Raw genomic sequence first — 27,166 nt, 5'->3', positions numbered from 1 at the left:
AAATCATTGCTTTGTTATCCACACGGTTGAAAAGCTCTAACATTTACCTCGATGAATATGTAAGTTCTAAAAAGAAATAAATGTTATATCGGAAGAGATAGTACTAAAGCTTTGAAATAACTGCAATTTTCTATATATTAATATTTTTAAAGTAAATATGTATAATAAATTATTTCTCAATAAGTGAATTGTTGACATTATATGGCAGTACCTAAAAAGCAAATTTCTACGCGGAAAGCAGACTCTCGTAAAGCTCATGATGCTCGTAGGAATATAAATACGGCTTTCGATTCCGAAATAGGAGAAGCAAAACTTTCTCACCGTGTACCGTTGAAAGATGGATTTTATAAAGGAAGACAAGACATAGTCTCAACCGTTGCTTAATTTGACAAAGCAGAAGCATTGCCAATTCTTGTTCATTCTGAATAGACTGAAGGCCCTCTGAACAGACTTTGGGCACACAGGGCCAGTAATATAAACATCATGTTTGAGATGCGATTATAGCTGATAAAATTTTCGCCGAGGTGATGTAAACAACGCTTTTAGAAGTACTTTAAATTGGTTTACAAGCAGAATTATTGGGGACGCATCACCTGACCGTTACTCAAGTTACTTCATATGTCAGGTTGATTTGATGAAAAAATCGACGGCAAATTCTATGACACTTTTTTTTTGAACTACAAGGATAGAGGAACCGATCTGGTGACTCTCAAAAAAACTAAACAATTTGAATCAGTCAAAAATAGATATTTTCAGCATTCGCCTATAAATCGGCATACGCCTCTGACGACTTCTTCAACATAAAGCATTGTCATCTACTAGGATAGCTCTTCATAGTCTGTTGCTGTAGTTAGTAGTTCGAAAAACTGATGTCGCTTTGTCGCACTGTTTACTCAATTAACACTAACGGCTGTGAGGTATTAGTCGTCTATATGTGTTTTTGTCTAAACATGGCCATATGTGGTTCCGCAGAGACTAACAACATTTACGTACGTACACGTACGCCCGATACGTGGTGAGCGACGTCAGGGAAGTGAACAAGTTATTTTGTGTGGGGTCTTTTTCGAAAAAAGGCTGCCCGGCGCCGACCGACTGACCTGTTATTAATTGCGACGACTTCCGTTATAGCCTTGGGCCCTTACAACTGCGCTGCTACCCTCCCGTTTTTCCTACAAAACACGAAGGTCATTGCTCTTTTTTAATGGCTTCCAACTTCAATTGTCAACCATCCCAAGCAAAACTCTAACTTGCCGGTGGTGTCAACAGTGGTAAAAGCTTGTCCGAATGGCTTGCAATTCTATTGTAATGTCCTGAAGCATAATTATTAAATTGCCTTGTGGTACAGGATTTGCTTTGATTACTAGTTTCCTGTTTAGTATTGTATCTATTACGATTATAGCAAATGCATACCGGTGTTGACCCTGATCAGGCTTATGTATCCAGAATATGTATTCATGGGCAAGAACAGATTTGATACCCCTGAACAAGAAACCTGACCCATTTGCCTTCACTTCGTTTGATAAAAGAGAGACTTTGACACCATAAGTTTTAGAGAAACAGAAATCTGTCAAAGCAGCCTTTCATATTACGAACCAATCTTGCCGGAGCTTTCGGATCAATAACCACGTTATCCATGCATCTGAGTTTTTCGTTGAAATTTTCTTTCGCCAACGGTAATTCCATATGCTTTAGACTCTATAGAAAACGTTCAGCAATATCGAGTAAATCTAGGTTTCAGAGTCCGTATCATTGGATTAGTGCAACCAGAAGAGTTGGCTAGTTAATAATACTTTCAAAATCATCATAAAGTCACACAGAGGTAGCGATCCTGCTCATGATGACAAAGGCACTGCTCCAGTTGGTGCACCCCAAACACTGGTCAGACGCAAGCTGAGTTCGCAGACAAAATCGAATCTATGAGCAATGGAAACATTACGAAGAAGAGGTATTCGTTTATTAGGATATGACAAGCGTCCTATACATAAATGCTATTGTGTAACGAATGCAACGCACCGCCGGCACAGTCCTATTTCAAAACGGGTTTGATGCCAGGTTGTCTAAATATTAGGACAAATTTACTTGGCTCGAACGGAACCAAAAGCAATGGTCGTGTCGCGGCTAAAAAGGCCTGCTTCTCCTCTCTGAGCTGTTCTGTCACAAAATGCACAATATGCGTGAAATGGAACTCTTCGCTTCTGCCGCTATATGGTGGGCCTGTGTTGGTGTATCTGTGTGAATGCGGTTTGCTTTTGGTGTGCTCCAGGGTTGCTGCTCATTCTTGTCGACGACACTAACAACAAACAGCGGTGGTAGCAGGGGCAATGCGGATGTTTATTGACGCTGACGGCGGGCAAAAAGGCGGCAAGACGCCTTGGGGATCGTGAGGTGGGGTGAAAGCGTGCGTTGAATTTTGATGTCTTTTTTCTTTCTTCTTCTTTACGCTGTGCAACGACTCTTTCATTCGTTGCGAGCAACTACGGAAATAGTTCCCTGGAGCAGCTCGGTCCCGCCGCATCGCCTGTTCGAGAAAAGTAGTTTTCTGCATCGGGTATTACAGACGGGAACCGAATTCCATCAGTTGAGACTCCTATTACACTTAGGGTGGTGACAGGCGCAGCTGCTCGCAAGGAAGAGATGATGTGGGAAAGCAAACTTACATAAAATAACCTATTGGTCAGCAACTTGCCATTCATTCTTCCCTTACTCTATGGCTAGTCCATAGGGTGAATTTGCCGTTGTATATAGAGAACATCATAACCATACTGATAATAACTTTACTAATGTGCAACCATTTGTTCAAAAATACAAGCCGGTTCCCCATAGTGTTGAATAACGTTTACCTTGATTCCATTTCTAATTTGTAACTTACTGGATACATCAAGTAATGAATTGTTTAATGTGGGGTTTTCGCACCTTCTATAACTAGATTTCAGAATAAAGGGACGCGCTCGAATCCAGGTGTACATGCTTGTTTCTCATAGCTGTGGGTTAGCAAGTTCATAGTTTGAATTTCACCTTCTCTGGCTTATATTTATGGACTAGGTAACTAAGATTTCTTCGTCACTGCAGGCCTTCATTATAGAATATGGTCTTTTTATATTTTTACTGCAGCTGATATTTTGTTTTGTTTTTTGCTTGAAACACGTTTCGATAAACATTACTATGATCCTAATAGTGTTTAAACCAACTACTTGCTAAAAAAGTGCTCACTTATTATTCAAGTCCTCCGGATCGTTTTCGTGCCCAGAAAAACGCTACAGTTTAATCTGCCTCTATGACCTTTTTCCAAGGAAGTACTTCCTCGCGCAGGTCAACACAATGAAGTGGCACAACTTTTCCGAAACCTCAACCGAGTACCCTCTGTTTCTATCTGCAACACACGCAGTAACCACTTCGTAGGGACTTCTATATCTAAGTCGCCTAAAACAAAACGGGTTACGTAGGGATATACTATTCTCGTTATTATATTATGCCACACAAATCTTAGTTGAACGAAGAATGCTACAGTATAAACGACACTGCCAAAGAAAAATTAGGCGCACATGACAACTGTCGAACTAAGATTATTTAGGATAGTGAAAACTACTCGTCGTACTTTTGTCACTTCTAACACGTATTTGAAACCATCCTTCATAGGCTGATGCAGTGTATATAATGTTGCTTTCTGGGCCTGCAACCAGAAGGCCTCTCGATACATCACAACAGGCGATGCTATTTTACATTTTCTGTACATGTAACGTGGAACACTCACATCTATCCCAAGCTTCCGTATCTCCATATATTGTAATAACGGATCTGCGCGGCTCATCGTTCGTTTTTAAGAAACGCTACAAAAACCCTCTCCACCTCATTGGTGGTGAGAGTCGTCACCAGGACACACATGTACATGTACCTTCAGCTAGTCGACTTCGGCGGCCATTTTTTTCGAAGTGGTCCACTCGAACTTTGGCGGGCGCGTGTAGGTTTTCAACAATGTGTACGGAACATGCTCCCCCGTTCTGCGATGTCAAAAAACAGAAGGAATTGCACTTACAGTCAACGACAATCCCAAGGGTTTTTTTACGCATCGTCGCCTATCAAGCCGCAACGTTTTCAACGTGAGTACCATAAAGGCCCGAAGCATGGCGCTCGATATCTCAGAACAGCACGAAAAAACGAGAAAAACATAGGTGGGAGTAGAACGGAGAAAAGGGCTTTCCAGCATCCCCTATGTATCGAAGCAGTCGTAACAATAGCAGAGGTAGTGGTTGGGCCTTCTGGAGAGGACCGGCCAGCCGACTTTCAGGTCATTGCATCGAGATTGTCTGCGATCTCGGTAGAAATGGTAAAATGAGAACCAAATTGGTGCTGAAATAGTCAGACGACCATAAGTGATATCCTGCTGAGTGTGTGCGTGTAAACAGTGAGTAACGAGTTGAAGCGGGGCCTTATAACTCATACGGATTAAAATTAGATTACATAGGTGGGAATATTGATTTTGATTTCTGGTGTGGAGTTGTAACAGTAGTCGCATAACGAACAGACCAAATTGCAGTTGCATTATTAATAAAGTTCTGACTGAGATAAGAATAAACGCTAATTTATTGGCCGTCTTATTTGAAAGGCTTACATAGGGCACAATAAGGTACATACGTGCTCCTTTTGTTCCTTCACTGTCTAGACGATGCTTTCCAGCTGTGGTACTATAAGGATTTTGATATTATTTCTTTTCTATCAAATCTCCTCTTTCTATTTTCTGGCTTTTTTAGATACGAGCATTTTTGCTTCACTAAAAACTCACTATATTAACTATCTTCGCAATAATAACCGAATCTCAGCAAAATTTGTATAAAGTTCATGTGCGACTCGATAAATTATAGTGCATCTTATAACTTCCTTCTATTGCGTATCGTTTACTCTCTAAACGGCTAAATTCTGTTTAGCGTAAACTAGAAGTCTGCTAAGCCTGTTACTAAGAGAATTAGGTTCTTAAAGATGGCATAACGTTTTGTCCTGCGCGTACTGTAGTTAGCAAATACGTAAAATGACATCAAAAAAGGCTCATAAACTAAGCTAACCCATATATTTTAGAAATTATTTTTGATAAAGTATATTTTTTAGCGATGTCTAATAAATACTAGTTAGTAATAAATAAAGTAGTTGTAATTCTAGAAGAAAAACCTCCTTAAACAACGTCTTTGTTTGTATGATGTATTTACAACCCTACTTTTGAGTTTTCAGTGTTGAATTCTCTCCTTCTTCCACCTAAGTTTTCTCGGTTGCACAAAAGTCGTAGGGCTATACCAAATTAGGATCGGCATGGTGAAATCAACGATCCTTAGTTTGAATGACACTACCAGCGGCTACAACTATAACCGATATTCCAAATTTCCCAAGTGTACATTCTACAAACAGGTACAGACAGATACTACGCACTCATGGGCTGGCAGTGAAAACGGAAAGCCAATATCTATTTTGTACCGTTAAAAAGTATCGCCTAGGTTGGTTTTCATCGTATCTTCTATAGGACTGCCATGAGCCTGTAATAATACTGGACACATTGTGCACCATTACTGAATATCTTTTTCAAGAGCCTGTCCACGCTAGGAGTAAATGACCTCATAGAATTCAAATACAACTTCCGTCTAAAACATTCTAAGGAATTATACTACCTAACGGGAAACATGTGAATGATATACAAATAAATACCAACTAGCAGTTTACTACTTATCAAGAAAGGCTACTGAAGAAGCAGATTTCAGATGCAGTAGCCGTTTCGTATGACAATTCAAAAGAAACGCAGTTTACCCTAGTTTACTCTAGTTGAGTGAGATCTAACATTGTTTTACCTTTATTTGGTTATCGAACTTGAAACTAGAAAAACCTAAGGACTATCTTAAAACTGATACAGTGCCGGAGTAATGATGATTGAAACAAAGCACGAATATATAGTGTTTCTAAAGGACTGATAGTGCAATATGGCAGTCATTTTAACTGGTGAAATCCAACTGATGCTTTATACCCTCTACGAGCTTCGCGTACGGAGTCCGCCGAAAAATTAGGAAAAATTGACATTGGGGATATCTTAGACGAAAATATATCCTTTGGAAATAATTTGGAGTGTTTGTAATTGGTAAAACGACAGTTAATAAATGTCACATTAGTACTCGGTAACGCGGTATGTTTCTAAACTATATATTATTAAATATCGTTTCAATCACATACCCAGTAGTAACTTTACCCCAATGGCATATAATTGGAGTAATTCAAGATAGCAGTATATATTCTACTTAAATGACAACACGGATGGTGTATTAGGTACGTAATGATTAAGAAAGAATTGTATTTACAGCATAATAACAAAGCCTAAATTGAGTGCAATAGGCCCTAAGTAAATAATTATCATTATCATCAATATTAATGTATTTAATCATCATCATCATCATCTCTTCTCTACCATTATCATTAGCATTGTTATATACGCATTAGCAATTGTTACTATTGTTATATATAGTCATTATTTCTATGTGTTTAAATTACAAGACAGTTACGCTATGTTCGTATGCTTATTTGTTTGCTTCTATGTTTTTATATGTTTGTATTAGCAATCACATAGCCTTCCCTCTCTTTCTATTCAATGCTAAAAGTGTACAATAGAAATATACATGAGGTCGACTACCGGTGGAGCGTCTTAGTACACAATCAGTCATTCATTTGTCCCATAAACGCAATTTCACTGATTTCGCCAATTAATTCTACCAAAATTTTATACACATTTCTACAGGAGTCCAATACATTGCCCCATCTATCGTCGGTTATCTATTTTCGGGACACGGCATTAGCAGGATGCACCTTGAACAGGTACTATCTGAACTATTTGAGATTCGTATGAATGTTTATCTGTTGTCACTCGGTTGCCAAGCCCTAAAAGAGGCCGCTGTTTCTCTCTGTCGATTGAATGTAGATTTTATAAAATGGAAAATTTCAAGTTGAAACAAACTCGGTAATGTTGCTATGGATGTAATTATTTTTTGTATTTTTGACGACATTTTTAAGTGGTTTCGACAATGACGACTAACAATTAGTTAATAGGTCGGTACTTCGCCATATTCTTCGCTAAAACCCTGCATTTCGCGTCTCTTCCTTTCGTCTCGTATGTAAACCACACTCGTTCAGCTCCTTGCAAGACAATTTCCTATTTCACATCACACGACATATCCACTGATCAAATGCTTTTAATGTACGCCAGCTGTACATAGGAGAGTCTGAATCTGTTCCAAATTGCGACATCACTCATACCGAGAGATATTCTAAAATTTCAACCTACTCAGAATGGCCTAAAGTGCGACATGAATATTTTGTCGCCATTTTATCTGAAATTCATTCTATATTTACTTGTATTATCCGATTGCTTTTCCTACGATCCCGTGCGGTAGTCGTGATACCCTAACTTGGAAGCGAAGTCTCCTTCCTTCGGCGAGTGTTTCTTGCCACACGTTCATTGTCTCATACAACTATGGCCACAGGTTTACGAAGACCCACGACATTCTTCACTCACTCACTCACTCACTCACCTTTGTCATAGACACATTTTATCTTCTTGTCTGTTTCCTGCTCTGTCTATTTGAAGGTTTACTGTCTGTGATGATATTGCCTGTCAGCAACGAGTTTTTTTTGCCTACTTCATCGTTTAATGGCCTTCCATTCTCTTTTTTTTTTTTAATATCGAAAAAGAATACTCTAATTTTGTTTTCTTCTAAGTGCATGAGCGTACTCAGCACAAGCTAAGTAAGTAGCAGCAAGTAAGATCTACCTGATAACTCTCTTAGTTCAGATCTGCAAAACAGTATCATTAGCTAAAGCGTTAAAATACATTTCTAAAAAAACGGGCCATTTAGAAAACGTTTTGTACGACTTGTAATTGCTCAATTTTTCCCAGCAATAACAAAAAGCAGATTTATAATCACATAGGGTCTGGAGGCGTATAACCGCGAAGTCGAACAACAAACACAATTAGAAAGTAACAGGAGTTGCTAGTAATTGAGTTACCGTAGCAAAATGAATGTCGCCTTGTTACGTTTCCTTTGACACCAAATTTACGGGAAACAACAAACGCACAACAGCGGTAGGTTTGTCGCCTACCAGTCAGGCAAACCTATTTTTATTGTTCTGTCAATATTATACAATGGAAATTTGGAGATAAATATCTGTTTTTTGTAAGTTTCTCCGGAACGACGGACTTGTTAGATCAGCACATGACCTTTCCATATACCATGAACGACTTACGATTATCTAATAGATAGCACATTGAGGAACGTAGTAAGATAATGACGTGAATAATATGTTTTTGATTAACACCGTTCTCCGCTACAATTATATCACTTCGTTGTCAAGTTTACAAACTCTCAACCCAAAGAACTACTTTATCTAGCTAAGAAAAATTGTCCGGACGTCAGTTTGCAGCGTCGGACCCTGAATCAAACTGTCCAATTGAGTTGATGCCTAAATTGTTTGCCTCTTTACCGCAGTAGAATAAATCACGTTTCACTGATGTCCAGAAACACCTTACACCTGTATTAGGTTTTTTTTTCTTCACTGGATAATATATGAGTGAACTTCTTATTTGATAACGATAAAAGAAAAGAAAATTTGCTACAGCGTGACACAGTGTTGTTTCCCAATGAAATTAAATAATATTAATACGGCACACTATTATTATCATCATTAAGATGATTAAAGGCGCACCTAGCCTTATTGTTTCACCAGTACATTTACATTGCCTTGTTTCTGTACACGCTGAACGGCTTCTCCTATATTACAGTTACGTCCACACGATCACAAATCTAATGTGTATAGCGTAAACCATGTTTGATGTTTTGTCGAGCCAGCTCGTATACGAAAGCCATTCCCACCCATGGGTTCGTCACGTGCTCATTTCATTGTTTTTCTACCATATCATCTGTATTTGGCTGTTAGACAAACACACATATACATACGCTTCGTCCATTGGTTCACGTGTGAGCAATTGGAGAGGAAAAGGATCATCTTATCCATACATATCTTGCAGCTAGTCAATTATCCTGCCATTCCAGAGTAAAGCTGACGAAAACTAATCATATTTTCCGGGGAGCGTAGGCGGCAGTTGTCCTTTAGGTTGAATAAACACACTCACACATATAGGCATACCGTTCAGAGACGGTCCTCAAAACCGCAATATCGTACAGCTCTCCTGAGAACTGACTGGTTTTCTGCATTCTATATCTGCTCAAGGTAAGTTCATTAATTATCTTTACTCATATCTTGCGATTAATACTGTTATACCATTATCTATAGGGTTCGTTATCGCTGCAGCTCCTTCTTCTTCTAAGACTCTTCGCAGGCTGTTCTCTCGCCTTGTTTGATTTTTTTTAAGCTGGCTTATTTATTCTCTCGCTCCATTCCAGTCCGACTTTACCGTCGTCATCAGGTTCGTGACGGCCTTTTGAACGGGCCCCGCAACCACTAACTACCACGGGACAGTCGGCTTGCCGTCGTTCTAGGCCATTCGCATTCAATCGATCAATGCTTGCTGCATCATTAACGCCAGCACAGAAAAGAATTATTTGAAGCTTTCATCACTTGTCCTTCTTCGTATCGTTTTTAGGCTGCTGGCGCGCCACGTACATAACTTCGTCAATCAAGGCTATCTACTGTATTTTTGTGCTAATAGTCGCTTAATTTTCCAGACCTCTATCTCGTGCCAGTTTTGTCCTACACACAGTGCCTGTCTAAAAATGGAGGACTGATTATGATATCAGGTTGGATTTTTAGTCCATTTTTGTCTCTTGCGGCTTTCTGACCGTACCACGTTTCCCTCACGCATTGGTTGTCGGACTCGCTGATAAGCGGGACCGTCAGGCAAAGATTGGACTACCCTAAGTATCGTTTGGCGTAGATTAGCCAAACAATTTGTTGTGATCGGTAGTCGCTGCCTAAGATTCTTTAACCTGCAACTTGACTAGCATTCAAATTCCGATGAGCTAACAATAACTCCGTTGAGATCCTTCATGAGACAATCGAGATTTGCCATCTGCGCGTCCAGCTCCTCATTGAAGGGCGTCTGCAAATGTATGTATTATGTCAAGTAACACCATCGAAACACAGTTGATTTCAGACGGAGTGGGCATACGTGAAGGCTTGTTAACGTACAAGTTGAAACAATTGAACATGTCACATCGATGCTATACGTGCTGCATACAGCTGGGCAAAAAAGTAACGTTTTTGCACGAGAAAAGTAACGAAAACGTAGTTGAATGGTAATATAGCTTTCATATTTTTATAGCATTTTTTTAGCATATTTTTATTGAACTTAAAGAACAAAAAATTCACATGATTTTTTCTGAGAGTATAGTAGATTAAGTCTGACATATCGGCACTATCTCTGCTAGTCATGCTACAAGTTATGTGAGAAAACGAACATTTCATATTTTCATAGGTAAATGAGAGTCAGCAGTAAATTAACTTGAATGTATGTATATGAATTTATATATGCACATTTTCATAAAGCTTAACTGAATTTCCGAGCAAAAGCAATCTATATGCACTCGATTCCTCTTCAGAATTATTTGAGTTGTTCAAGCCCATTAATACATAGTTTAGATCAGATTGGTCATGGTTTATGAGTTCATTGATTCCGCTTTATATCATCTTCGGCTGTCATAAACTCTTCACATGCAGTTGTACTCACATTGAGGTCGTCACGAAGGCCCGGCGGGGCTCCGTTGGGTACGAGGACTCGCTTCATAGCATGGGGAGCACCGGCCCCAGGCGCACCCGCGCTCGCACCCTTCTGCGGACTCCCCGAATTATGCATCATACCCCCCGCTGACGATGGTTGAGGTCGCACCACTGTTTCGGAAGCAGAGATGAGGCGGGCACGGGACGCGTATGATGGCAATGGAAATCGTACAGGAAATAAACAAGTATATACAAAAAAAATTCGTAATGTCACGATATAGTTTGTGCGATACCACTGTGCATACGCTAACCTTGAAGCGGATACGCTACATTTAATTTTTCTATCTGTAGTCTGCACAGACATTTTTAATCTATCATCTTGTAACAACAGGCGAGCGAATCACCCACTCAAACGTGTTGCTATAAACAAAAATGATGTTTAATTGAATATCGTTTGGCTTGATGATAAAAGTAACGAATTTTTCAATTACCGTTAGGTTACCGTATTAACATACGAGGCACCGACATTGACCCACCCTCGGTGACGGAGTGCGGTAAAGTATTTCTTTTGACCGCATAAACCAATGAATAGAGAGAAGACGGATCACATTAAGTCAAATTCTCGGGCACTATACAATACGGGCAATATACATCTCGTAAAATCGATCGCTAAAGCGTCTATTTTTCCAAGTCCTCATTGCCACTTGTGCGTTATTCCACCTGAAGCCTAACGTACTTTTGCTATATCAATGCATATCGAAACGTGGGTACGAAAAAATCGCCGACACATATTGCCTGTATGTCTGTACGCTAAACAAGTTTCTAATAAATCCGGTTACCCCTTAAGGGCCACCAGTTTAACTGTAAGAAATCGGAAAGTTAAAGGCAACAGCGCTTGAGGGGAGAGACTTAAGAACATGAGGTGACCCTCCCGATTTTTCCTTACTACTATGACCTGTGACGCTGGACGACTGATGTGTTTCGAAATGTGGTCGCGGCTCCTTATCTCAGAACGCGCTTTGTATCAAGAAAATCTGCTCACTATTTAACAACAACGTTTATGTGGTTCAGTAAGCTTCTAGTAGTGATGGAGCTTTAACTTATCGAAGCAATTTTCGTTGGGAGACAGGGCAGGTTGTAGCTATGGGGTCTCCATTAACGCCTCACGGTACTGCTGCTACACTTCTTCCCTTCTTCGCAGATGCTCCCACTTCATTAACGACAATCATCTACACAGTCAAAAGGTGTGCCATCTGCTGTGTGTTCGTTTGAAGTGGTAGTAGCAATAATAATTGTAGAATGCTGTATTATTAACACACGATAGTGAACGCTTTATTCTTCCGTTTTGCGTGTTTTGTCGCTTATTTTTCGATTTATTTGTCGCCGGATGAAACAGGACAGGCTGAACGCCTTGTTTGGGAGTAGGAATAGTGGTAGAGCAGATGTCGGACAAAGTAACCCATCTACTTGCCTTATGGATAGGTATACGACTCTTATAATTTTTGGATTACGTATCCTTACCGACATGCTTGGGCGGTGGTGGTGTAGATGGCCCGCCCTGTGTGCCCGAAGGAACGCTAAAACTTCGCATTTGATTGAAGCCTGCTGCGCCCTGTGCCGATCGTTGCTGACGACCTATCGTATCGTAGCCCGCTGTAAAAGGGAGACGCATAGACAAACAGTTATTATAGAGTAGAAGGCGCTTTAACTGCCTTAAAATATCAAATGCTAACTTAAAAATGACTTCAATTGTCTTAAATCGCATGTTCGTCATTAGGCAATTGAAAATGTTACTTTTTCCTCTATGCAACTGCCGTTCATTGCAATAACTTTTCAGATGGTTAGCTGTGGCCACGCATAGGTTTTCGCCGGAATTTCTCTGTATAAATAAAGCATAAACAATGAACGACTCGCTGTCGAACTACCGAGAGTTCAAGTATTCCCCGATCATGCATCGTATGAAAATTTCAGAGAGTTAAGGCCTAGGCGTTTCGGCGATGTGAAGCTGTTGCCCGTAAAAAGTCAGTTCTTCAGAAAACTGCTTCCGGACTAAATAGAGAGACTCCAGCGCCAGGCTGAAGTGCGCGATGTGTTCAACGATGTATTTCGTCGATTAACACTTTCACTGCCATCTTAAGAACAAACATGTACATATCCTTAACGCTATTGTCACTGTAAAAGGAATGCGTGGTTTCAGTCTTAATAGACCAAACACTTTGCATATGAACATTGTTAGTGATTTTAGTTCTAGCCAGTATCGAAAACAGTTTTTGAAACCCCAGTAGGTGCTTTTTCTAAACTGACATCAAAGTCCACGGTAAACATGTGCTCATCACCAGCAAACAAGAGAAAACTGGCCTCTTCGTGATAAAAAGAGCTGAACAACAAGTCGCGTCGCTTTAGAATGCTCAGAGAGCATCTGCCTGTCTTTTATGACTTACTAAGTGTACCTGAGATCCTCGCAAAGTATCTCACATATGTTACTTCTGCTCATTTGTAAAAGAAGCGCACCAATCAAGCGTGATTGCGGAACTTCATATTTGGTCCCGTCGGTTGATTTTTTTTAAGCTCTTCCAGTTCCTCGACCATATATGCTGAAGAAATTCCATCTCAAATGAGGTGTGTCAGAACTTTCTTCTTACTTTACGACGGCGATAGTCGGACTTATCAATTGGACAAGCTTTCTTCAAAGTCTATCCTTTATAGGCTGAGTGTATTATTGTACGTCGAAACTATCAGCATAAATTATACCATATTTAGCTGCTGCATGCTGTATATATTTTTGAGCTTGTGTAATTTGGCTCAGGCGAAGGCGAAAACTCTAGGCTGAAAAGACTTTACGTCTACGAAGTTTTACTTTCATCTTACTAAACGCGAAAAGCTCTAAGGAAGACCTCCGGCACGCAGCGATTAAAACACGCTTGGCCGAGATGTCATTTATTTGAACAAGTCAGCAAGGGTGACTCTGGGTAACGTGGCTAACAGGTATGCCGAGAAACAACAATCATTTAGTGTATGTGCTACCTACCCACAATATGGGGCGGTGGTGGAGGCGGAGGCTGCTGGTGTTGTTGTGACGCTAATGAAGCGGCCGCTGCCGCATTTGCTGCGAGCAGTGCTGACGTATACGAGGGCACTTGGCCACCTCCCGACATTTGGCTGCCGTGACCCCCCAGAGTATGAGCGCCATGGCTGGGCATCACCCCTGGCAATGGAGGCATCACGGTTTCATACGTCGAACTGGGTAAAGGATGATGTCGCTATCGTGGCAGGAACAAATAACATATAGCAGTAATGTTAGTGTTATCTTTATATTGCTAGAAAAAAAAAACATAAACGCTAGGCTAAGCTAATTCGGTGATTCGTAGCTGTAGAGTAATGGGGTTAGTTTGGTCGTTACTGAATGTAGACGTTAACCAAACTCAATACGTAAGGGAAGCTTACGGTAGAATTACACCGAGTTAGGGTGGCAGATACGTAAAATATTGTAATTGCTTAATTCATTTAATGAGTGCTTATTATGTCTTTTTTTTTTCGGGTGGATTGATAAATGCTCGAGATCTTCATGCTAAATGTATGTATTGTTATATCAACGACATTCATAAACAATTTAATGAGTCTAGGTTGTCGATTATTCATCGAGGGCATCGAACTGGTTCGAAATACTGTATTTGGTGTAGCGCAGCGACTTACGTATACAAAAACGCATGCTGCCTTCCTGTTTTAAAAGTAACATTAGCATCATGTGTTCCAGTCGAGCCCTTTGACAAGAGACGTTGTGCGTCGTCACCTTGAATACCTGAACCCAATTCATTTCTATTCATACAGGACGCGTTCCTAATCTACTTGCTTCTACCTTTCCAACATGAGAGCTAAAAAAGCAAGTCCGAATAAGTTTATCGTTACGTCGGGACGCTGATGCGCTGAACATACCCCGAGAATTGCAATCTAAATTTTTCTACGCGATTTTATACAATGCTAAAGGTAAATAAACTGATAGCTACCTAGCTTGTTGTCTCTATTTCAATTGAACCAACGTTACAGAGGCAAACAATTGAGGTCTGACGAAGTAGCAGTGAGTAAACAAAATGGTATTTTCTTATTCAGGTGCTTTCTTACTGATAAAGTAGTCAATCCGTCAATATGATGAGGTAGAGAGTCCATCATGATATGAGCTCGTGGTCCGGTTGAATACTGATTGCTGGCCCGCTGATGATATGGCCGACCCAAAGTAGCGGAACTACCCGGTTCAATTGATGGAGCTGTAATCACAACGATCAAGTCAATTCAAGTAAACTTATGCCACAATACCCAAAGATTACCTTGTCACATACGGATCTATAATACTTGCTTCTACGCTGCGTAGATTTGTCCATTCAATTGGAAAAGGCCACGGGTACTACTGCTAACTTATATTTCGAAGCTCGTGTCTGTTGTAGGACAATTTAGAGACAAGATTACCCTGGTTGCAAATAAGGACTATGGACATATTTAGTTCGTCGGCAATATTAAACAACGTTCCAATGTTGACAAGATCGGCCCTATCAACAGAAATCACTTTCGTACAGTGACCCTCCTGTAGCACTTGTTAAATAGTTGTGTGATTTGCGTAGCTTGCCGCTGTCTACAGGAAAAGTAATAGTCATAGTCTGAATTACTTCAACTCGAACATATGGCAACGAAAGGTTATATGGACACACATGCATTGATCTGTATGCATAACGAGTCCCAGTTGAATTGCTGAAAACGAAAAACAGGTTGAATCAGAACACGGATTAGCGTCTCTGATTGACGCCATTGGCGTAAGCGAAAAACCCAAGGCTGAGGTCTGCACGCTGTGCTGAATCAAAGAAAATAAATTTAAACCGCTTCAAGAAATGGTAACTAGCCACCGTAGCTGTGCCATTCCTTCAACATAAGTTAACCTCCAGCTAAAACAAACGCGCCAGATTGCCAGGGTCTTGTTTCAAAGACGCACGACAAACCGTAAACAACATGCTGTTAATACTATAATCTTTATTCTGTATAAGTCAACACGCAAGTACGCAATTAATTGCTGAATAAATCCAGTAAGCGAGAAACTCACAAGAGTAGAGTAGCGGTTTGAGGGCGGGATCGACCGAAGTCGGTCTGGAATGATTACTTGTGGGGTACTTAGGCAGTAGAGGCCGATCCGTGCGGCAGCTACTACTTCCACCGGAATCACTCGCTCCGGAGTCTGAAGTTAGCGACGTTCGTTGTTGCCCGCAGATGTTGCCCCACACAACAGCAACAATAGCGGAAGTGTTGATAGGAGGCGCAAGGCAAAACAGTCGAAACAATATAGCATGCGCATACAAGGTAACAACAAACCAAGAAGTTAATTATCGAGACTAAAATAGTCGTTGGGTGAGACGTTGCGGAGGCAAAAAATATGAGATAATCATTTAATACTGCAGGTATTATTAATATAGCATATGAACTGCAAGCAAAATCAGCACAGGCGGATTTGAGCAGAACGCAATTTGTAGCGATTTTAACAGTAAACGAAAATAAAGGTACGGTTCATTTTCAAGGCAAAGATCGGGTATTAACTTTTACCTATTTTCTTATATCAGGCCCACTTCTGTCGCGAAAAACATAACCTTCCATGAAGCGTTTCGATAAGACGGTAAAGAAAGCACATACCCATATAGAGAGATTTCTTCTTGTCTAAAGTGCCCAGATAATGATCTTCGATTGAAGAAACATCTTGCGAATTCCTATTTGACGTCACTCCGTCCGGTGGTAGATTCTCTCCTTTGCAAGTTTTCAATTCCATCTGATCATGGTGATGTATCCAAAGATCTGGCGGCTTTTCATCTCCCAGAGATGTCGTTCCAGCGACCATCTGGCACAGAAAGCGAAAAAGTCGACGGTTAAGAGATTGAGTCAGGTCACTATCAGAACACCTAGGATGTCTTTTGAGTGCGTGACGGTCGACCATTCTTCATATTCGACTCGGTACTTGTACAATTCGTGTTGGCCACACTTTTCGGCATTGAGTTTCATAGGTGTGCTTAATGAGCGACGTTGAATTTCCGTCGCCTGCGTTACTGAGGAAACAGAAGCTTAAATGTACATTGTACCTTGGACGTCTTGTCTTTTCGTGCGCTCTGCGTAGTCGTAGGATCCTTCCGACGACAAGGAAGTGCACACGCTGTTAGCAGGAGTAGAAACAAGATAAGTCCGACGCCTGCCCCAACCAAGAGCGTGACGTTCGACGCGAAAAGTCCACCTGTGGTTGGAGTAGTTTGTTATCCACTAACTCTCATCTACTTTAGTAGTAGAAACAACTTGTACGTTTTTAGCTGTACGTCCATGCGGAATTCATTGCATTATAAGCTATAATATAATTCTGACCAAAAGCTAACTTCTGCGGCAGGAGATTTAAAAATTATTCGCGCCAATTGGCGAAACTTTTTTTATGATAATCTACCTAAGAGAAATTATTGTCTCTTACTACATGCACTATATTTTGTAAAGACTATTCACATAGATAGCGTAAACAGCACAGCTATATGTTGTTAGCGAGACTCGAGGTAGCGATTTCTTGTATCTTTTAAATAAATGCGTAGCCCTTCGAGCTACCGCACTTTAATGATTAATAGTTTGCATCTGGTCAATTAGGATTGTGTAACGTTCACGAACGAAGCCGTCACATACACAAAAGTCCTGTTCGTCATTTATGCACGCATATACAGCTGTTCCCATATTTGCTAGCCTCCGCCTTTTAGCAAAGTTATTCCAAGGTTTGTAGAAATTATATTTAAACCATTTTACTTCCAAAAACAGCCCTACGTATCAAAACGAAGCTTCAAGAAACTATTGTATCAGGGAAAAACTTCTATTCATCTAGGGCATTTTAGTGAGAAATAATAGTTTGGATAAGGAAAAAGAAGCCTAGTTATGAAAAGCCCAATTCTATTAGCATCGCTGTTCAACAGAGAATAGAATTCGAATATGAACTTTTCATAAAAAAAAAATTCTGTCAACGCAAGAGCTGCGAACGTTAAGATAGAAAGAAATCCGAAAAACGAAAATGGGTTCTCACCAAAAGTCGTATTGGGTCCAAGGATGGTCGTCTGGAAGCCTGGATAGGTGGAATTGACCACATTAAGGAACGGGTTGTAAATTGGGTTGATGCAATGAACATATCCAATTTATGATTACGTCGATGGATAAAAACGACAACAACAACAACAACAACAGCGACAACGGGAACATTGTCAAGTACATATAGTTATAAAAACTATGCTTTCTAAAAAAAGTAAAAAATATGAGATGACACAGCAACAACAAAAAAAATACAGCGTTTGAGCCATTTGGTGGCAGGAGAAACATGGTATTTATTAGAAATGGATTGAACAGCGTTAGAAGTATGAATAGTATTTTAGAATTATGTTAACGAGGCAACGATATTTGCTAAGCGTGTACGCGACTCTATAGTAGAATGAAAACTTTGATAACCGCGACGTTGCCTATAACAGAAAAACCAGACATTTTCGAACACTCTAAACCCTTTTTGGTACTGAAATAACACGAAGGTTAGGATCTTTTTTCGCGCTTTAAAAATACATACCTTTAAGACATGCAAAAGATTTGCTAAGTTAATCAAAAGTTTTCTGCAACTTTAATTAACTCAAATGATTTTTCTATTAAACTGCATGCATTTTAATGCGAAAGCAGCCAATCTTACTGAACTTTAACACGTATAGAGTAATGTTGGAATTATTACTAAAGATGTACCATCTCAAGGCCATGCGCACTAAACACATAAACGGTTTCTACATGAAGCATGAGATAGGCATGTTATAGAAATTATTCCCTGAAGCCTTTAATGCTCTATGCAAATGTCATAGAACAAGACTACTCCGATGGAAATATCTACATTATCAGCCTAAATGTAAACCCAGTCACAATAATGTTTAAGCAATGCTTAACGGCGATATCGAGTCCTTATACGAAAATCTATTAAGTCGATCAGTATATGCATATATTCTACGGTCGCTGATACTATCCGCTTCCCTTCCTTCAAACCCCTTTTTCTCCAGCCTATCCAAAAACTCGACAGAGACATTCCCATAACATGGCCACTTTCTATCAATGCCTATCACTTTCCATATAGAAAATGATCAACAAGTACAGGCCGATAGCTCTCTTTTTTGCCTACTATACTTGTGCGCAACGTTGTTGGCGTAAAAAACATGCTTTCATTATTTTTCGTTAGTTTGCATCCACTTAGCTGTCACATTAACATTTTCCCCTAAGTAGAAATTATTTAATGTAAACTCTAAGTAATTGAAATATGGCGTTTGACGCACGTTTGCCTGTATGGTGAGCCACAGCGTCCGACATCGGTCCCGCTCCCTTCGACGTGTTCGCGTAAATCTTAAAGTAATATCTGTTATCTGTGTGAAGTCCGCTAATCGATGTTGTCAGTTTATCTCCAGAGACAACTTCCATTAACCAATCGCGGTCCTTCAATGACGGCTCGGTAGTATAGGCGATTGAATAACCTGTAAAACGCAAAGAAATACTTGACTACCAAGCCGTACCTAGAAATATCCTATTATCTTCTACGTGCTTAAAAATAGCACTTCATCAATATAGCGATAGAGGAAATAGCCTACAGCAAACCTTGTTAAACTTCGATTCCAACGAACTACGATAACTAACTTGCCAATGAAAAACAGAACTCTATTCGTGCATATCTTGCCACATTCGATGCTTTGAAATATTCTGATGTTCTTCGAAAAATTATTGTAAAGTTCTTTATAGTCTAATATACACTGTACATCATCGGTAGAAACTTGGTCCAGGCTAACGTCGACCTATCTTTCGCACCGCAACCTAAACACCCCAACAACAACATTCATAGATAACGAGACTGCACTTCGAGTGGACGAAACACCCACTGCCGTCTTACCTCTTCATTTATTCATTTGTATAGTTTTTACTTTGTTTCGATTCGCCCACTACTTGACAATGACACTGTCAGATAACGAGGCTAGAGGCTAGAGGCCAGAGCGTCATGTAGACACAGGTGTTTAATTATGCTTGTTGTGAACCACTATAAATGAACTTTCGCTATCCGGCTCTACGATACCGCTAAAATGAACACAAAGCTAAAACTCGGCCGGAAAACCTCTGCGATTATGTAAGGATAAAAACTGATTCAGGCCACTTCTAGCAGAGTTATGCACGTTTGTCCTATTAGGCTAACATGAACTTACTTACTCATACATGTCTAGCGGACCCAGATACACTTCGCGTGGTTTTCCCGTTATGTGGTGGCTCAGGGCTCTAATATGTTTTTATCTGGCGAAGTTTTGCAGGAAATTCAATTGCTCTCTTGGGTTTGAGATCGTTTACAATAGACGCATTATTACAACAGCAACAGTAAAGAAAAGCGAGGTAAAAATCCACGAGCTAACTACGTCGAACTTTTCTCTCTCTCTCTCTCTCTCTCTATATATATATATATATATATAAAACTGAAATTTTAGCTAGGCAACTTTTGGCTATCAGCGTGTTGATAGCAAAATCTAAGTACTTTCCCGTAATTGGCACTTAACAAAAGAATGCTATTGGGGTACTTTAGTAAGAGCTGTCTCTATGTAGAATCGTTCACTAACTTAAAAAAAAATACTTTATATGCAACTAACTGCACTTGTGGGAAAAACTGTTAATCGAGTAACATATTGAGCAGATTTAGAGCGAAGCCTGAATTTTGTTATAATATGCTTGTTATGCTGGAGTTTCGTTATCATCTCAGTACTAACACCACTGTTGAAAAGTTATGTGACGGGAAGTTAAACTTAACCCTTTTATTAAGGTTAAACAAATATTATGTAGCTTGTATAGAAACAAATATCAGTGTGTTGCTTCTCCATACAAGCTTTCTGCGACAAGGGATGCGCAATATACCATTGTCTCGTATGTGGGTCTCGATATAGAATTCACAATCGAATAGACACGGCCGTATACCTGATTCATCTGCCCAACGCGTTTGCAAGTAATCTCCCTCACTCCTGAAGATATATTTTGGTTTGTTACAATTGAGCTCCACAGACTCTAACCAAACCCTATCGATTAGGTAGGCATGGAGTATAAGCAAAGTTTATAAAGAGATTTTCAGTATTTCGAGTTGAAGAGTAACGAACTCACCTTTATAGAACCACCATTTTGCCAAGCTTTTGTCACTCTTCGTGAACTTTTTTAAATTAACTACAAACCCTCCCGGGCATGAACTTCTAACGAAGCAGATATATACACACACACTTCCACATTTATCTCATCTCCTTATTAGTGTCGTCAAGAGGCGCTGTTCATGTTTTTTACAACTTGTTTTCGCCTCCGTAATCTGTCCAGGTGCAAACGAGATATAACTGGGTTCATTCTACGCATTATAAAACATTTGTATAAATTTTATAACGATATGATGGTCTATGATGATGGATGGTATCGAACCTAATCTGGCCTTCGGTTCTGTAAGAAATAGCTGCTAACACACTCATTATAACTAGCTCTAATTGTACATCAGCGTAGATATTCAATCTCTGTTATCCTGATAAAATAGTAGCAATTGTTATATTGCAGATTTCTCTGCACCGTTGCAGCCATCATGCATACTTCGCCAGCCAGAACCTCGTTAGCATTCTTATTTTAAAATCAAATCAATCCAAGAACAGATTCGCACCGTCCTAACCTCATTTCATATATTAGTATTAATATCACTTCAAAACATACACTTTAAAATTTCATTATTTCAACTATTAAGTCTGTAAGATTTGGAAAAAAAGGTTGACACCAGCTAACTCAGTGGAACATTGGCGCACACTTTTCACTAAAAACGATTCACCATGCTCCGTTCCCTGCCTGTAGACAAAAAGTAGTCGTAAACTGAATCACGTGAGTGAGTGAGTGGATGGGTGATACGTACTCGTGATAATACCGTTGCTGACTTTTGGCGGACCCCAGTGAAGAGTGACGGTACCAGGCTCCGAGTCTTCGTCGATCGTAAAATCCCGAGGGGCGCTCTCTGGAACAGCTTCATGTGTAGTATTTAACACCGCCATGCTATAGGCACTCTCGCGTCGTCCACGTAACACGACCTACATTGGATTCACATAGACAGCAACGCGCCTATCGTAACCAACCGAGCGTTGTTTGTCAATTTCTTGAATACTATCTAGCTTGTTGAAGTACATCAAAGTCTACAGTAACTGGTTATGCAGCATATAGACCTGGAAATAACTATTTTGGAATTAAAAATTGAGCTAATTTTAACAGCGCCGCTAACGACAGACATGCTGCCAACTGAGGACGTACCGACACAGAGAAAAAAATCTCTTCCACAAGAAATAACAAACCCCTAGAAGCCATTTCGAGCTTTTGGATATAATATAAAATATTTAGTAGATCAATAATAAAAAATACGTCAATTGTCAAGTAGGAATAATAACCAGTACACGTCAGTGTTTATCATCCTGCCATCGCTATTTTTTTTGTATAGTTATCAGTTTATAGTAGAGTGCGTTTTAGTTAATGCCTCATACCGTCGCTGGAAGATTTACGTGGCCGTTAGGAAACAGGTCAGGATTTTACTGTTGAGTAGTTAATTTAACGAATAGGTAAATCAACTTGTAGGCTGACCAGGTTTACAATACACGTTGCAACGCTCTGTGGTAACGAATGTTGAACTAAGAAGCTAGTAATCGATTAAATTAAACCGTAAATAACTGTTTGAGAGTAGGATGGGTGTAAAACACGCATTCAATAGTTCGGCGGTCGACAACAGCGTGTACTGTTCGGTCATCTCAAGCATCTACTCGTAGTTAGATACAATGAACTACAATACGCGATGATGCTTTTTGTGTCCCCAAATGATATAGCTGTGATACTTTGTCTGCCTATCGTATATCCGTAACGTATCCAACTTACCCTGACGGCAAACTCGTACTGTGTATAGGGCCTCAGTTCATCGATCATGCAGTTAAGTTGTGTCGAATTGGCGAACTTGTACTTTGATGAGCTGACTGCCTTGTACCGAACTTGATATTGCCGATTACCGTTGGTTTGCCCTAGGGGGATGGTTGTGTCGCTCCAGAACAGAACGACCGTTGTAGGCGATAATACCACCGCTAAAATCCGCCAACAAAGGATTCTGTCAGGTATAGACAAATTACGATAACGCTTTACATAACTAACCTCAATCAATCCAGTATCGACTATATTGGCGACGAATAGGTTTGTATGTTACCTTTAAGGCCAACAGGTGGCACAAGTGAGGCCGGAGAAGTAACTTGAGCCTCCGGTAAAGTTCGGACTGTATCTTGAAGAGATTGGCCCTCACCAATACGATTGTATGCTCGAACGCTGATCACGTATTCCGTCATGGGCTCTGAAATTACGCAGAAAAGACCACACACAACGGACAAAATGAAGAAACATTACCCGTACCTACGTGCTTTAGGTGCGGATCTAAGATGTACAACTTTAAACTACATATGAATTCAGGACTAAATGTTTTACGTGTAGTGGTGGCTGTAGACGTTACTTAAAACCGTTAACTTTCAGCACAAAATGATATATTTGTATGCCAAATTTCCAACTCAGACCTAAACATGCCACGGGCTTAGTAACCGAACCCGTTACACCTTTTTTTATTCGGATTCATTTATCAACAATTTATAACCGAAAACAATTGGCACTTACGTAAGTTTTCTATTGTAAAATACCGTTGCTTTCCCTCGAGTTTTGATGTGTGCACATCGGGAATACCGGGTCCCCACCCGATGCGGTAGCCCCGGACCATAATATTTGTCTCTCGAGGAGGTAGCCAACCTACTGTAATGCTGCGGGATGATGCCTTCGTTCTTAAGTAACTTGGTTGATCAGGCACATTGTTCTCTGCGAGGAAATCAGTATGGTGAAGTAAGCACTAGAAAGTTATTCAAGCTACAATGACAAAAAATCGACCTACTATTATGATCTACACAGCTGCATGTTTAGCAAATAAATACTTGGACGCTTTCGACCTTTGTCCTTATTAAGATACAAGCTTACCCTCGGGTTCGGCTCGATAGCTATCGGTGGAGATCCAGTCGGTAGCAGGCCCGGTACCATTGACCGTGAGGGCAGCAATCTTTACCATGTATACCTCGCCTTTTTTGAGATTCTCAATCGTATGAGAACGACGGTTTCCATCCGTTGTGATAATTTCTCCCCGCCGACGGTCCCGTTGGTCCGGTTGCTTATAGCGGATCTTGTAGCCGGTTAAAATTCCATTTTGCTGTTCACGAGGCGGGGGTTCCCAGCGCACGATTAAGGAGGTTCCACCATTTACTTTTTCCAATGTAACGTTTTGGGGTGATTCGGAGGGAGCTAAACAGACAAGATATGCTGTATCATCTTTGTGTATCCCGTAAATTAAGAACCTTCGAGTCATCGGGGTATTTTAAAATTGGAGACTCCATAAGACTTGAATTAAGGTTGGTGAAATTGAAAAAGGAGGGAGTGAACTTGCAGGGAAACTTATTTTTCTATAATAAATTACAATGTGCCCGGTAACACAGAGGATATCCGTTTGTGTTAGAAGTAACGCACACTTAACTGTAGCTGCATAGCTGTGCTATTTTATTATAATACTCACTGTCGGAAAAGGTTCTTGCGACAACCTCAGAGGATGAGACCCCCGTTCCGTTTGGGGTGACAGCATTCACCCAGATCGTGTACTCGGCAAACGTAGTGAGGTTATCGAGGGTGAGCGGACTCGTTCGGCTTGTCATTTTCTGCTCCTCATGTACGAAGCTGCTTGCACTCATCTCCTGGTAGTATACCTCATAATAGTTAATTATCGTCCTGGGTGGCAATGCTGCTGGAGGGTCCCAGGTGACGGCAATTTGATTGGTTGAAATAGGATTTGCGCGCACGTTCAATGGTGGGCCGACAACGTTGTTGGCGATGTCGGCATTTGTTTCAACAGCAATTGGTTCCGAAGATTCGCCCATCCCGTGGGCCTTATCCACGGCCACCACACGGAAATAGTACTTTGTTGATGGCTTGAGATTTTTTATGATGATCTCATCTAGCTTATGTTGAGTCGTGTTTTGGACACGCTCACGGGTCGATCCTTCAGCTTTATATAATACAGTATACGTTATAATGCCTACAATGATAAAAAAAAAAGCGGCCGTTAATGCGGAATTGTCATGCGACCCTATTCTTACGCAACTTCATATGTTCTCCAAATAACCAGAGTAGTTACGCATCAATGGAGAACTCAGCCTCATCTCAGTAAAGGCGCTATTGCAAAATGAAAAATCGAGCATGTGCCCTCCGAAAAAGGCATTATTCTATACGTATACTGCGTTTGTATTCATTCATCTCTTTAAAAACCAACAATATCATTAGAAAGAAATACCGTTACTGCATCTATCTACACATCGGAATGGTCAGGTAGAACCAGTATGTACATATATGCTGGTCAGGCTGTGAGTTGCATCTCTGCTGACCAGGCAGGCGGGTTAATGATGCGTGAGTAAACTGAGCGGGCTAACTATAACAGCCAGAGGCGATGTACGTTTATTGGCCTTACCCAAAATTTAAATTCCGCAACGCGTCCTACTTCAGGTTTCACTGAATCATCACACAAATGCTGTATCGGATCACTGAATATGCAAAGAAATATATTCATTGGGAAAGCGCAAACTATGTACACGTAAGATTCAAATCGGCAAAGGCCTCCCGAACGTCTGTGAAATTTCGTTGCGTAAACCTCATATATGGCCAAGTGTATACGTTTATGAATATGATTTTGCAGATGATTTGTCCTGTTTCCCCGAGCCTGCTGTACCACAGAAGACCGTTTTTAGAGATAACGTTTGCTGTAAACGAAGTTCAAGACGGCTTTTATACAGTTGTGTCTACGCGTGTCATCCAACAACGCCAGAGGATCTACGTTACGAAAAATATACGTTATACGTCTACATAATATGTCCTATATGCTAGATTGCGTTCCAGGTTGCAAGTCATAAAGATGCATGTTTTAAATATTTCCTATAAAGTAGAAAATTTATATGTACTGCATCCGCTACTAGTTTCCGAAACCTTCAAAAGATATGCGAACGTTTTACGATATTCGTCGTTTGATCATGAGGCTTTTGCAAATGAAAAAAAATTAAAATGAAATTTCTAATAATATTATTTCTAATACTGCTGTAATATTAGAAGTTTAATTTTTACGCACCGTCGGCGTTGTGTAAAGGTGACTGCCATGATAGCGAGATAATGTTGGCAGTTACCAGTTGAGCAGTCAATCCTCGAGGGGCTGAAGGCGCTTCCTTTGTATTGCCCGGACTCCCGCCTAACGTTAGCGATGATAGTGAGCGTAGGGATAGAGTTTTGTCTGTTAGTTGGATCAGCGTTCATGAGCCAAAGGTTTGGTGGGGAAAAGTAAGGTTTGTGCAGACAGTGCATAGGTATTGGATAGCAAAGCATTTGTTTGTTATAAAAGGCCGATGAAATAAAGAACGAAATCATTTTCAGTCCTCACATTCCCAAAAATATTAAGGGAATATTGGGGGCGTAGTAATAGAAGAGAGGCCGAACATGATTAGAAATGCAAGCAATCATTGACAGGTAGGCAGGCGGAAGAAGGAAACAAACGAGAGGAAGTATATGAAGTAGAGTTAAATGACGTATGCGCAACCAGATTTGGCGAAATAAAAATGTACGTGAAGTGTAGTCATCACCCATGAAAAAATAAAGTTGGGTAAATATTTTAATGTAGTATATAGAGTGTTCAGTGGAATTGCCGCAGGAATACAGAGGAATAAATGGTTCAATAGAATTGTATTGACAGAAATAGTTGTCGTACATAAAAAAGCAAAGAACAGTAGCAAATAGATGAGGCCAAAGACATTCCGAACGAAGTTCGGATAAAATTGCGGTCGACATAGGGGGTTAATGTTTAAGTAAATAGAATGGCAACGTAGGCGGGCAGATCGGATGGGAAGACGCAATGTTGTCCACGGTGAGAACGTCGAGTGGACCGACCGCGGGGCGCGAAGTGTACGGAACCGGATGAGGACGTAAGACAAAAACGAAAAAAAAAAACAAATGAGAGAACAACACAATGTAAGTTATCGGCGAAGGGGACCGATTCAACGGGTTGGGCGGAGTGGAAGCGGCGGAAGCTTCATGTTCGTTGCTAGCCGTCTACATGTAGGATCAACTGTGCAAAGGAGAATGGGTCGGTGGCCGGCCGGTCCACCGGCCGATTGGTTGAAGGTGCGCTAAAGTGTATCAGTAATTTCGTCAATGGCCGCCCCACAACTCGAGCAGTTTCGCTAACTTTGAGCAGTGAAGGAAGATCAGCCCGCCGGCTAGTGGGTACAACGGCGCTGCAACCGCCACCGTTGGGAGTGATCGTGCCGCTGCTAATGCC

The 27,166-nt window shown here is 40.5% G+C and overlaps 1 protein-coding gene and 1 long non-coding RNA gene across 17 annotated transcripts in view; one reads left to right on the top strand and one right to left on the bottom strand.

The window, feature by feature from the left end:
• Positions 1-369: 369 nt before the first annotated feature.
• Positions 370-27,166, bottom strand: part of fra (neogenin protein frazzled) — a 139,420-nt gene continuing 112,623 nt past the window's right edge. For 11 of the 15 annotated variants that reach the window (XM_022806161.2, XM_022806173.2, XM_022806174.2 and 8 more), the window contains 17 exons: positions 25,967-26,125; positions 24,371-24,886; positions 23,785-24,102; positions 23,434-23,628; positions 22,979-23,119; positions 22,660-22,859; positions 21,659-21,830; positions 19,038-19,232; positions 17,768-17,806; positions 16,803-16,951; positions 16,363-16,564; positions 15,782-15,913; positions 14,815-14,957; positions 13,724-13,955; positions 12,217-12,348; positions 10,706-10,866; positions 6,292-10,078 (listed from right to left, as the gene is read on the bottom strand). In XM_022806161.2, the coding sequence (XP_022661896.1) occupies positions 9,977-10,078; positions 10,706-10,866; positions 12,217-12,348; positions 13,724-13,955; positions 14,815-14,957; positions 15,782-15,913; positions 16,363-16,564; positions 16,803-16,951; positions 17,768-17,806; positions 19,038-19,232; positions 21,659-21,830; positions 22,660-22,859; positions 22,979-23,119; positions 23,434-23,628; positions 23,785-24,102; positions 24,371-24,886; positions 25,967-26,125 (3,188 nt within the window). In that variant the 3' untranslated portion in view covers positions 6,292-9,976. Of the gene's footprint in view, positions 1,170-6,291; positions 10,079-10,705; positions 10,867-12,216; positions 12,349-13,723; positions 13,956-14,814; positions 14,958-15,781; positions 15,914-16,362; positions 16,565-16,802; positions 16,952-17,767; positions 17,807-19,037; positions 19,233-21,658; positions 21,831-22,659; positions 22,860-22,978; positions 23,120-23,433; positions 23,629-23,784; positions 24,103-24,370; positions 24,887-25,966; positions 26,126-27,166 lie in introns of those variants that run through there. The other 4 variants (XM_086989342.1, XM_022806163.2, XM_022806164.2 and 1 more) reach the window with 4 other exon arrangements.
• On the top strand, positions 10,073-26,508 carry LOC147755258 (uncharacterized). 2 transcript variants are annotated; one of them, XR_015327835.1, is made up of 3 exons: positions 10,073-10,274; positions 10,696-10,940; positions 25,541-26,508. It is a non-coding gene; the product is annotated as an uncharacterized LOC147755258 (long non-coding RNA). The 2 variants fall into 2 exon arrangements; XR_015327834.1 differs by having other exon boundaries at positions 10,696-26,508.

The sequence above is a fragment of the Varroa destructor genome, unplaced genomic scaffold (assembly GCF_002443255.2).
Source record: "Varroa destructor unplaced genomic scaffold, Vdes_3.0 BEIS01000005.1, whole genome shotgun sequence".
Taxonomy (NCBI): Eukaryota; Metazoa; Arthropoda; class Arachnida; order Mesostigmata; family Varroidae; genus Varroa; species Varroa destructor.
Note: the sequence above shows the minus strand (reverse complement) of the source record. Positions and strands in the feature narration are given on the sequence as shown.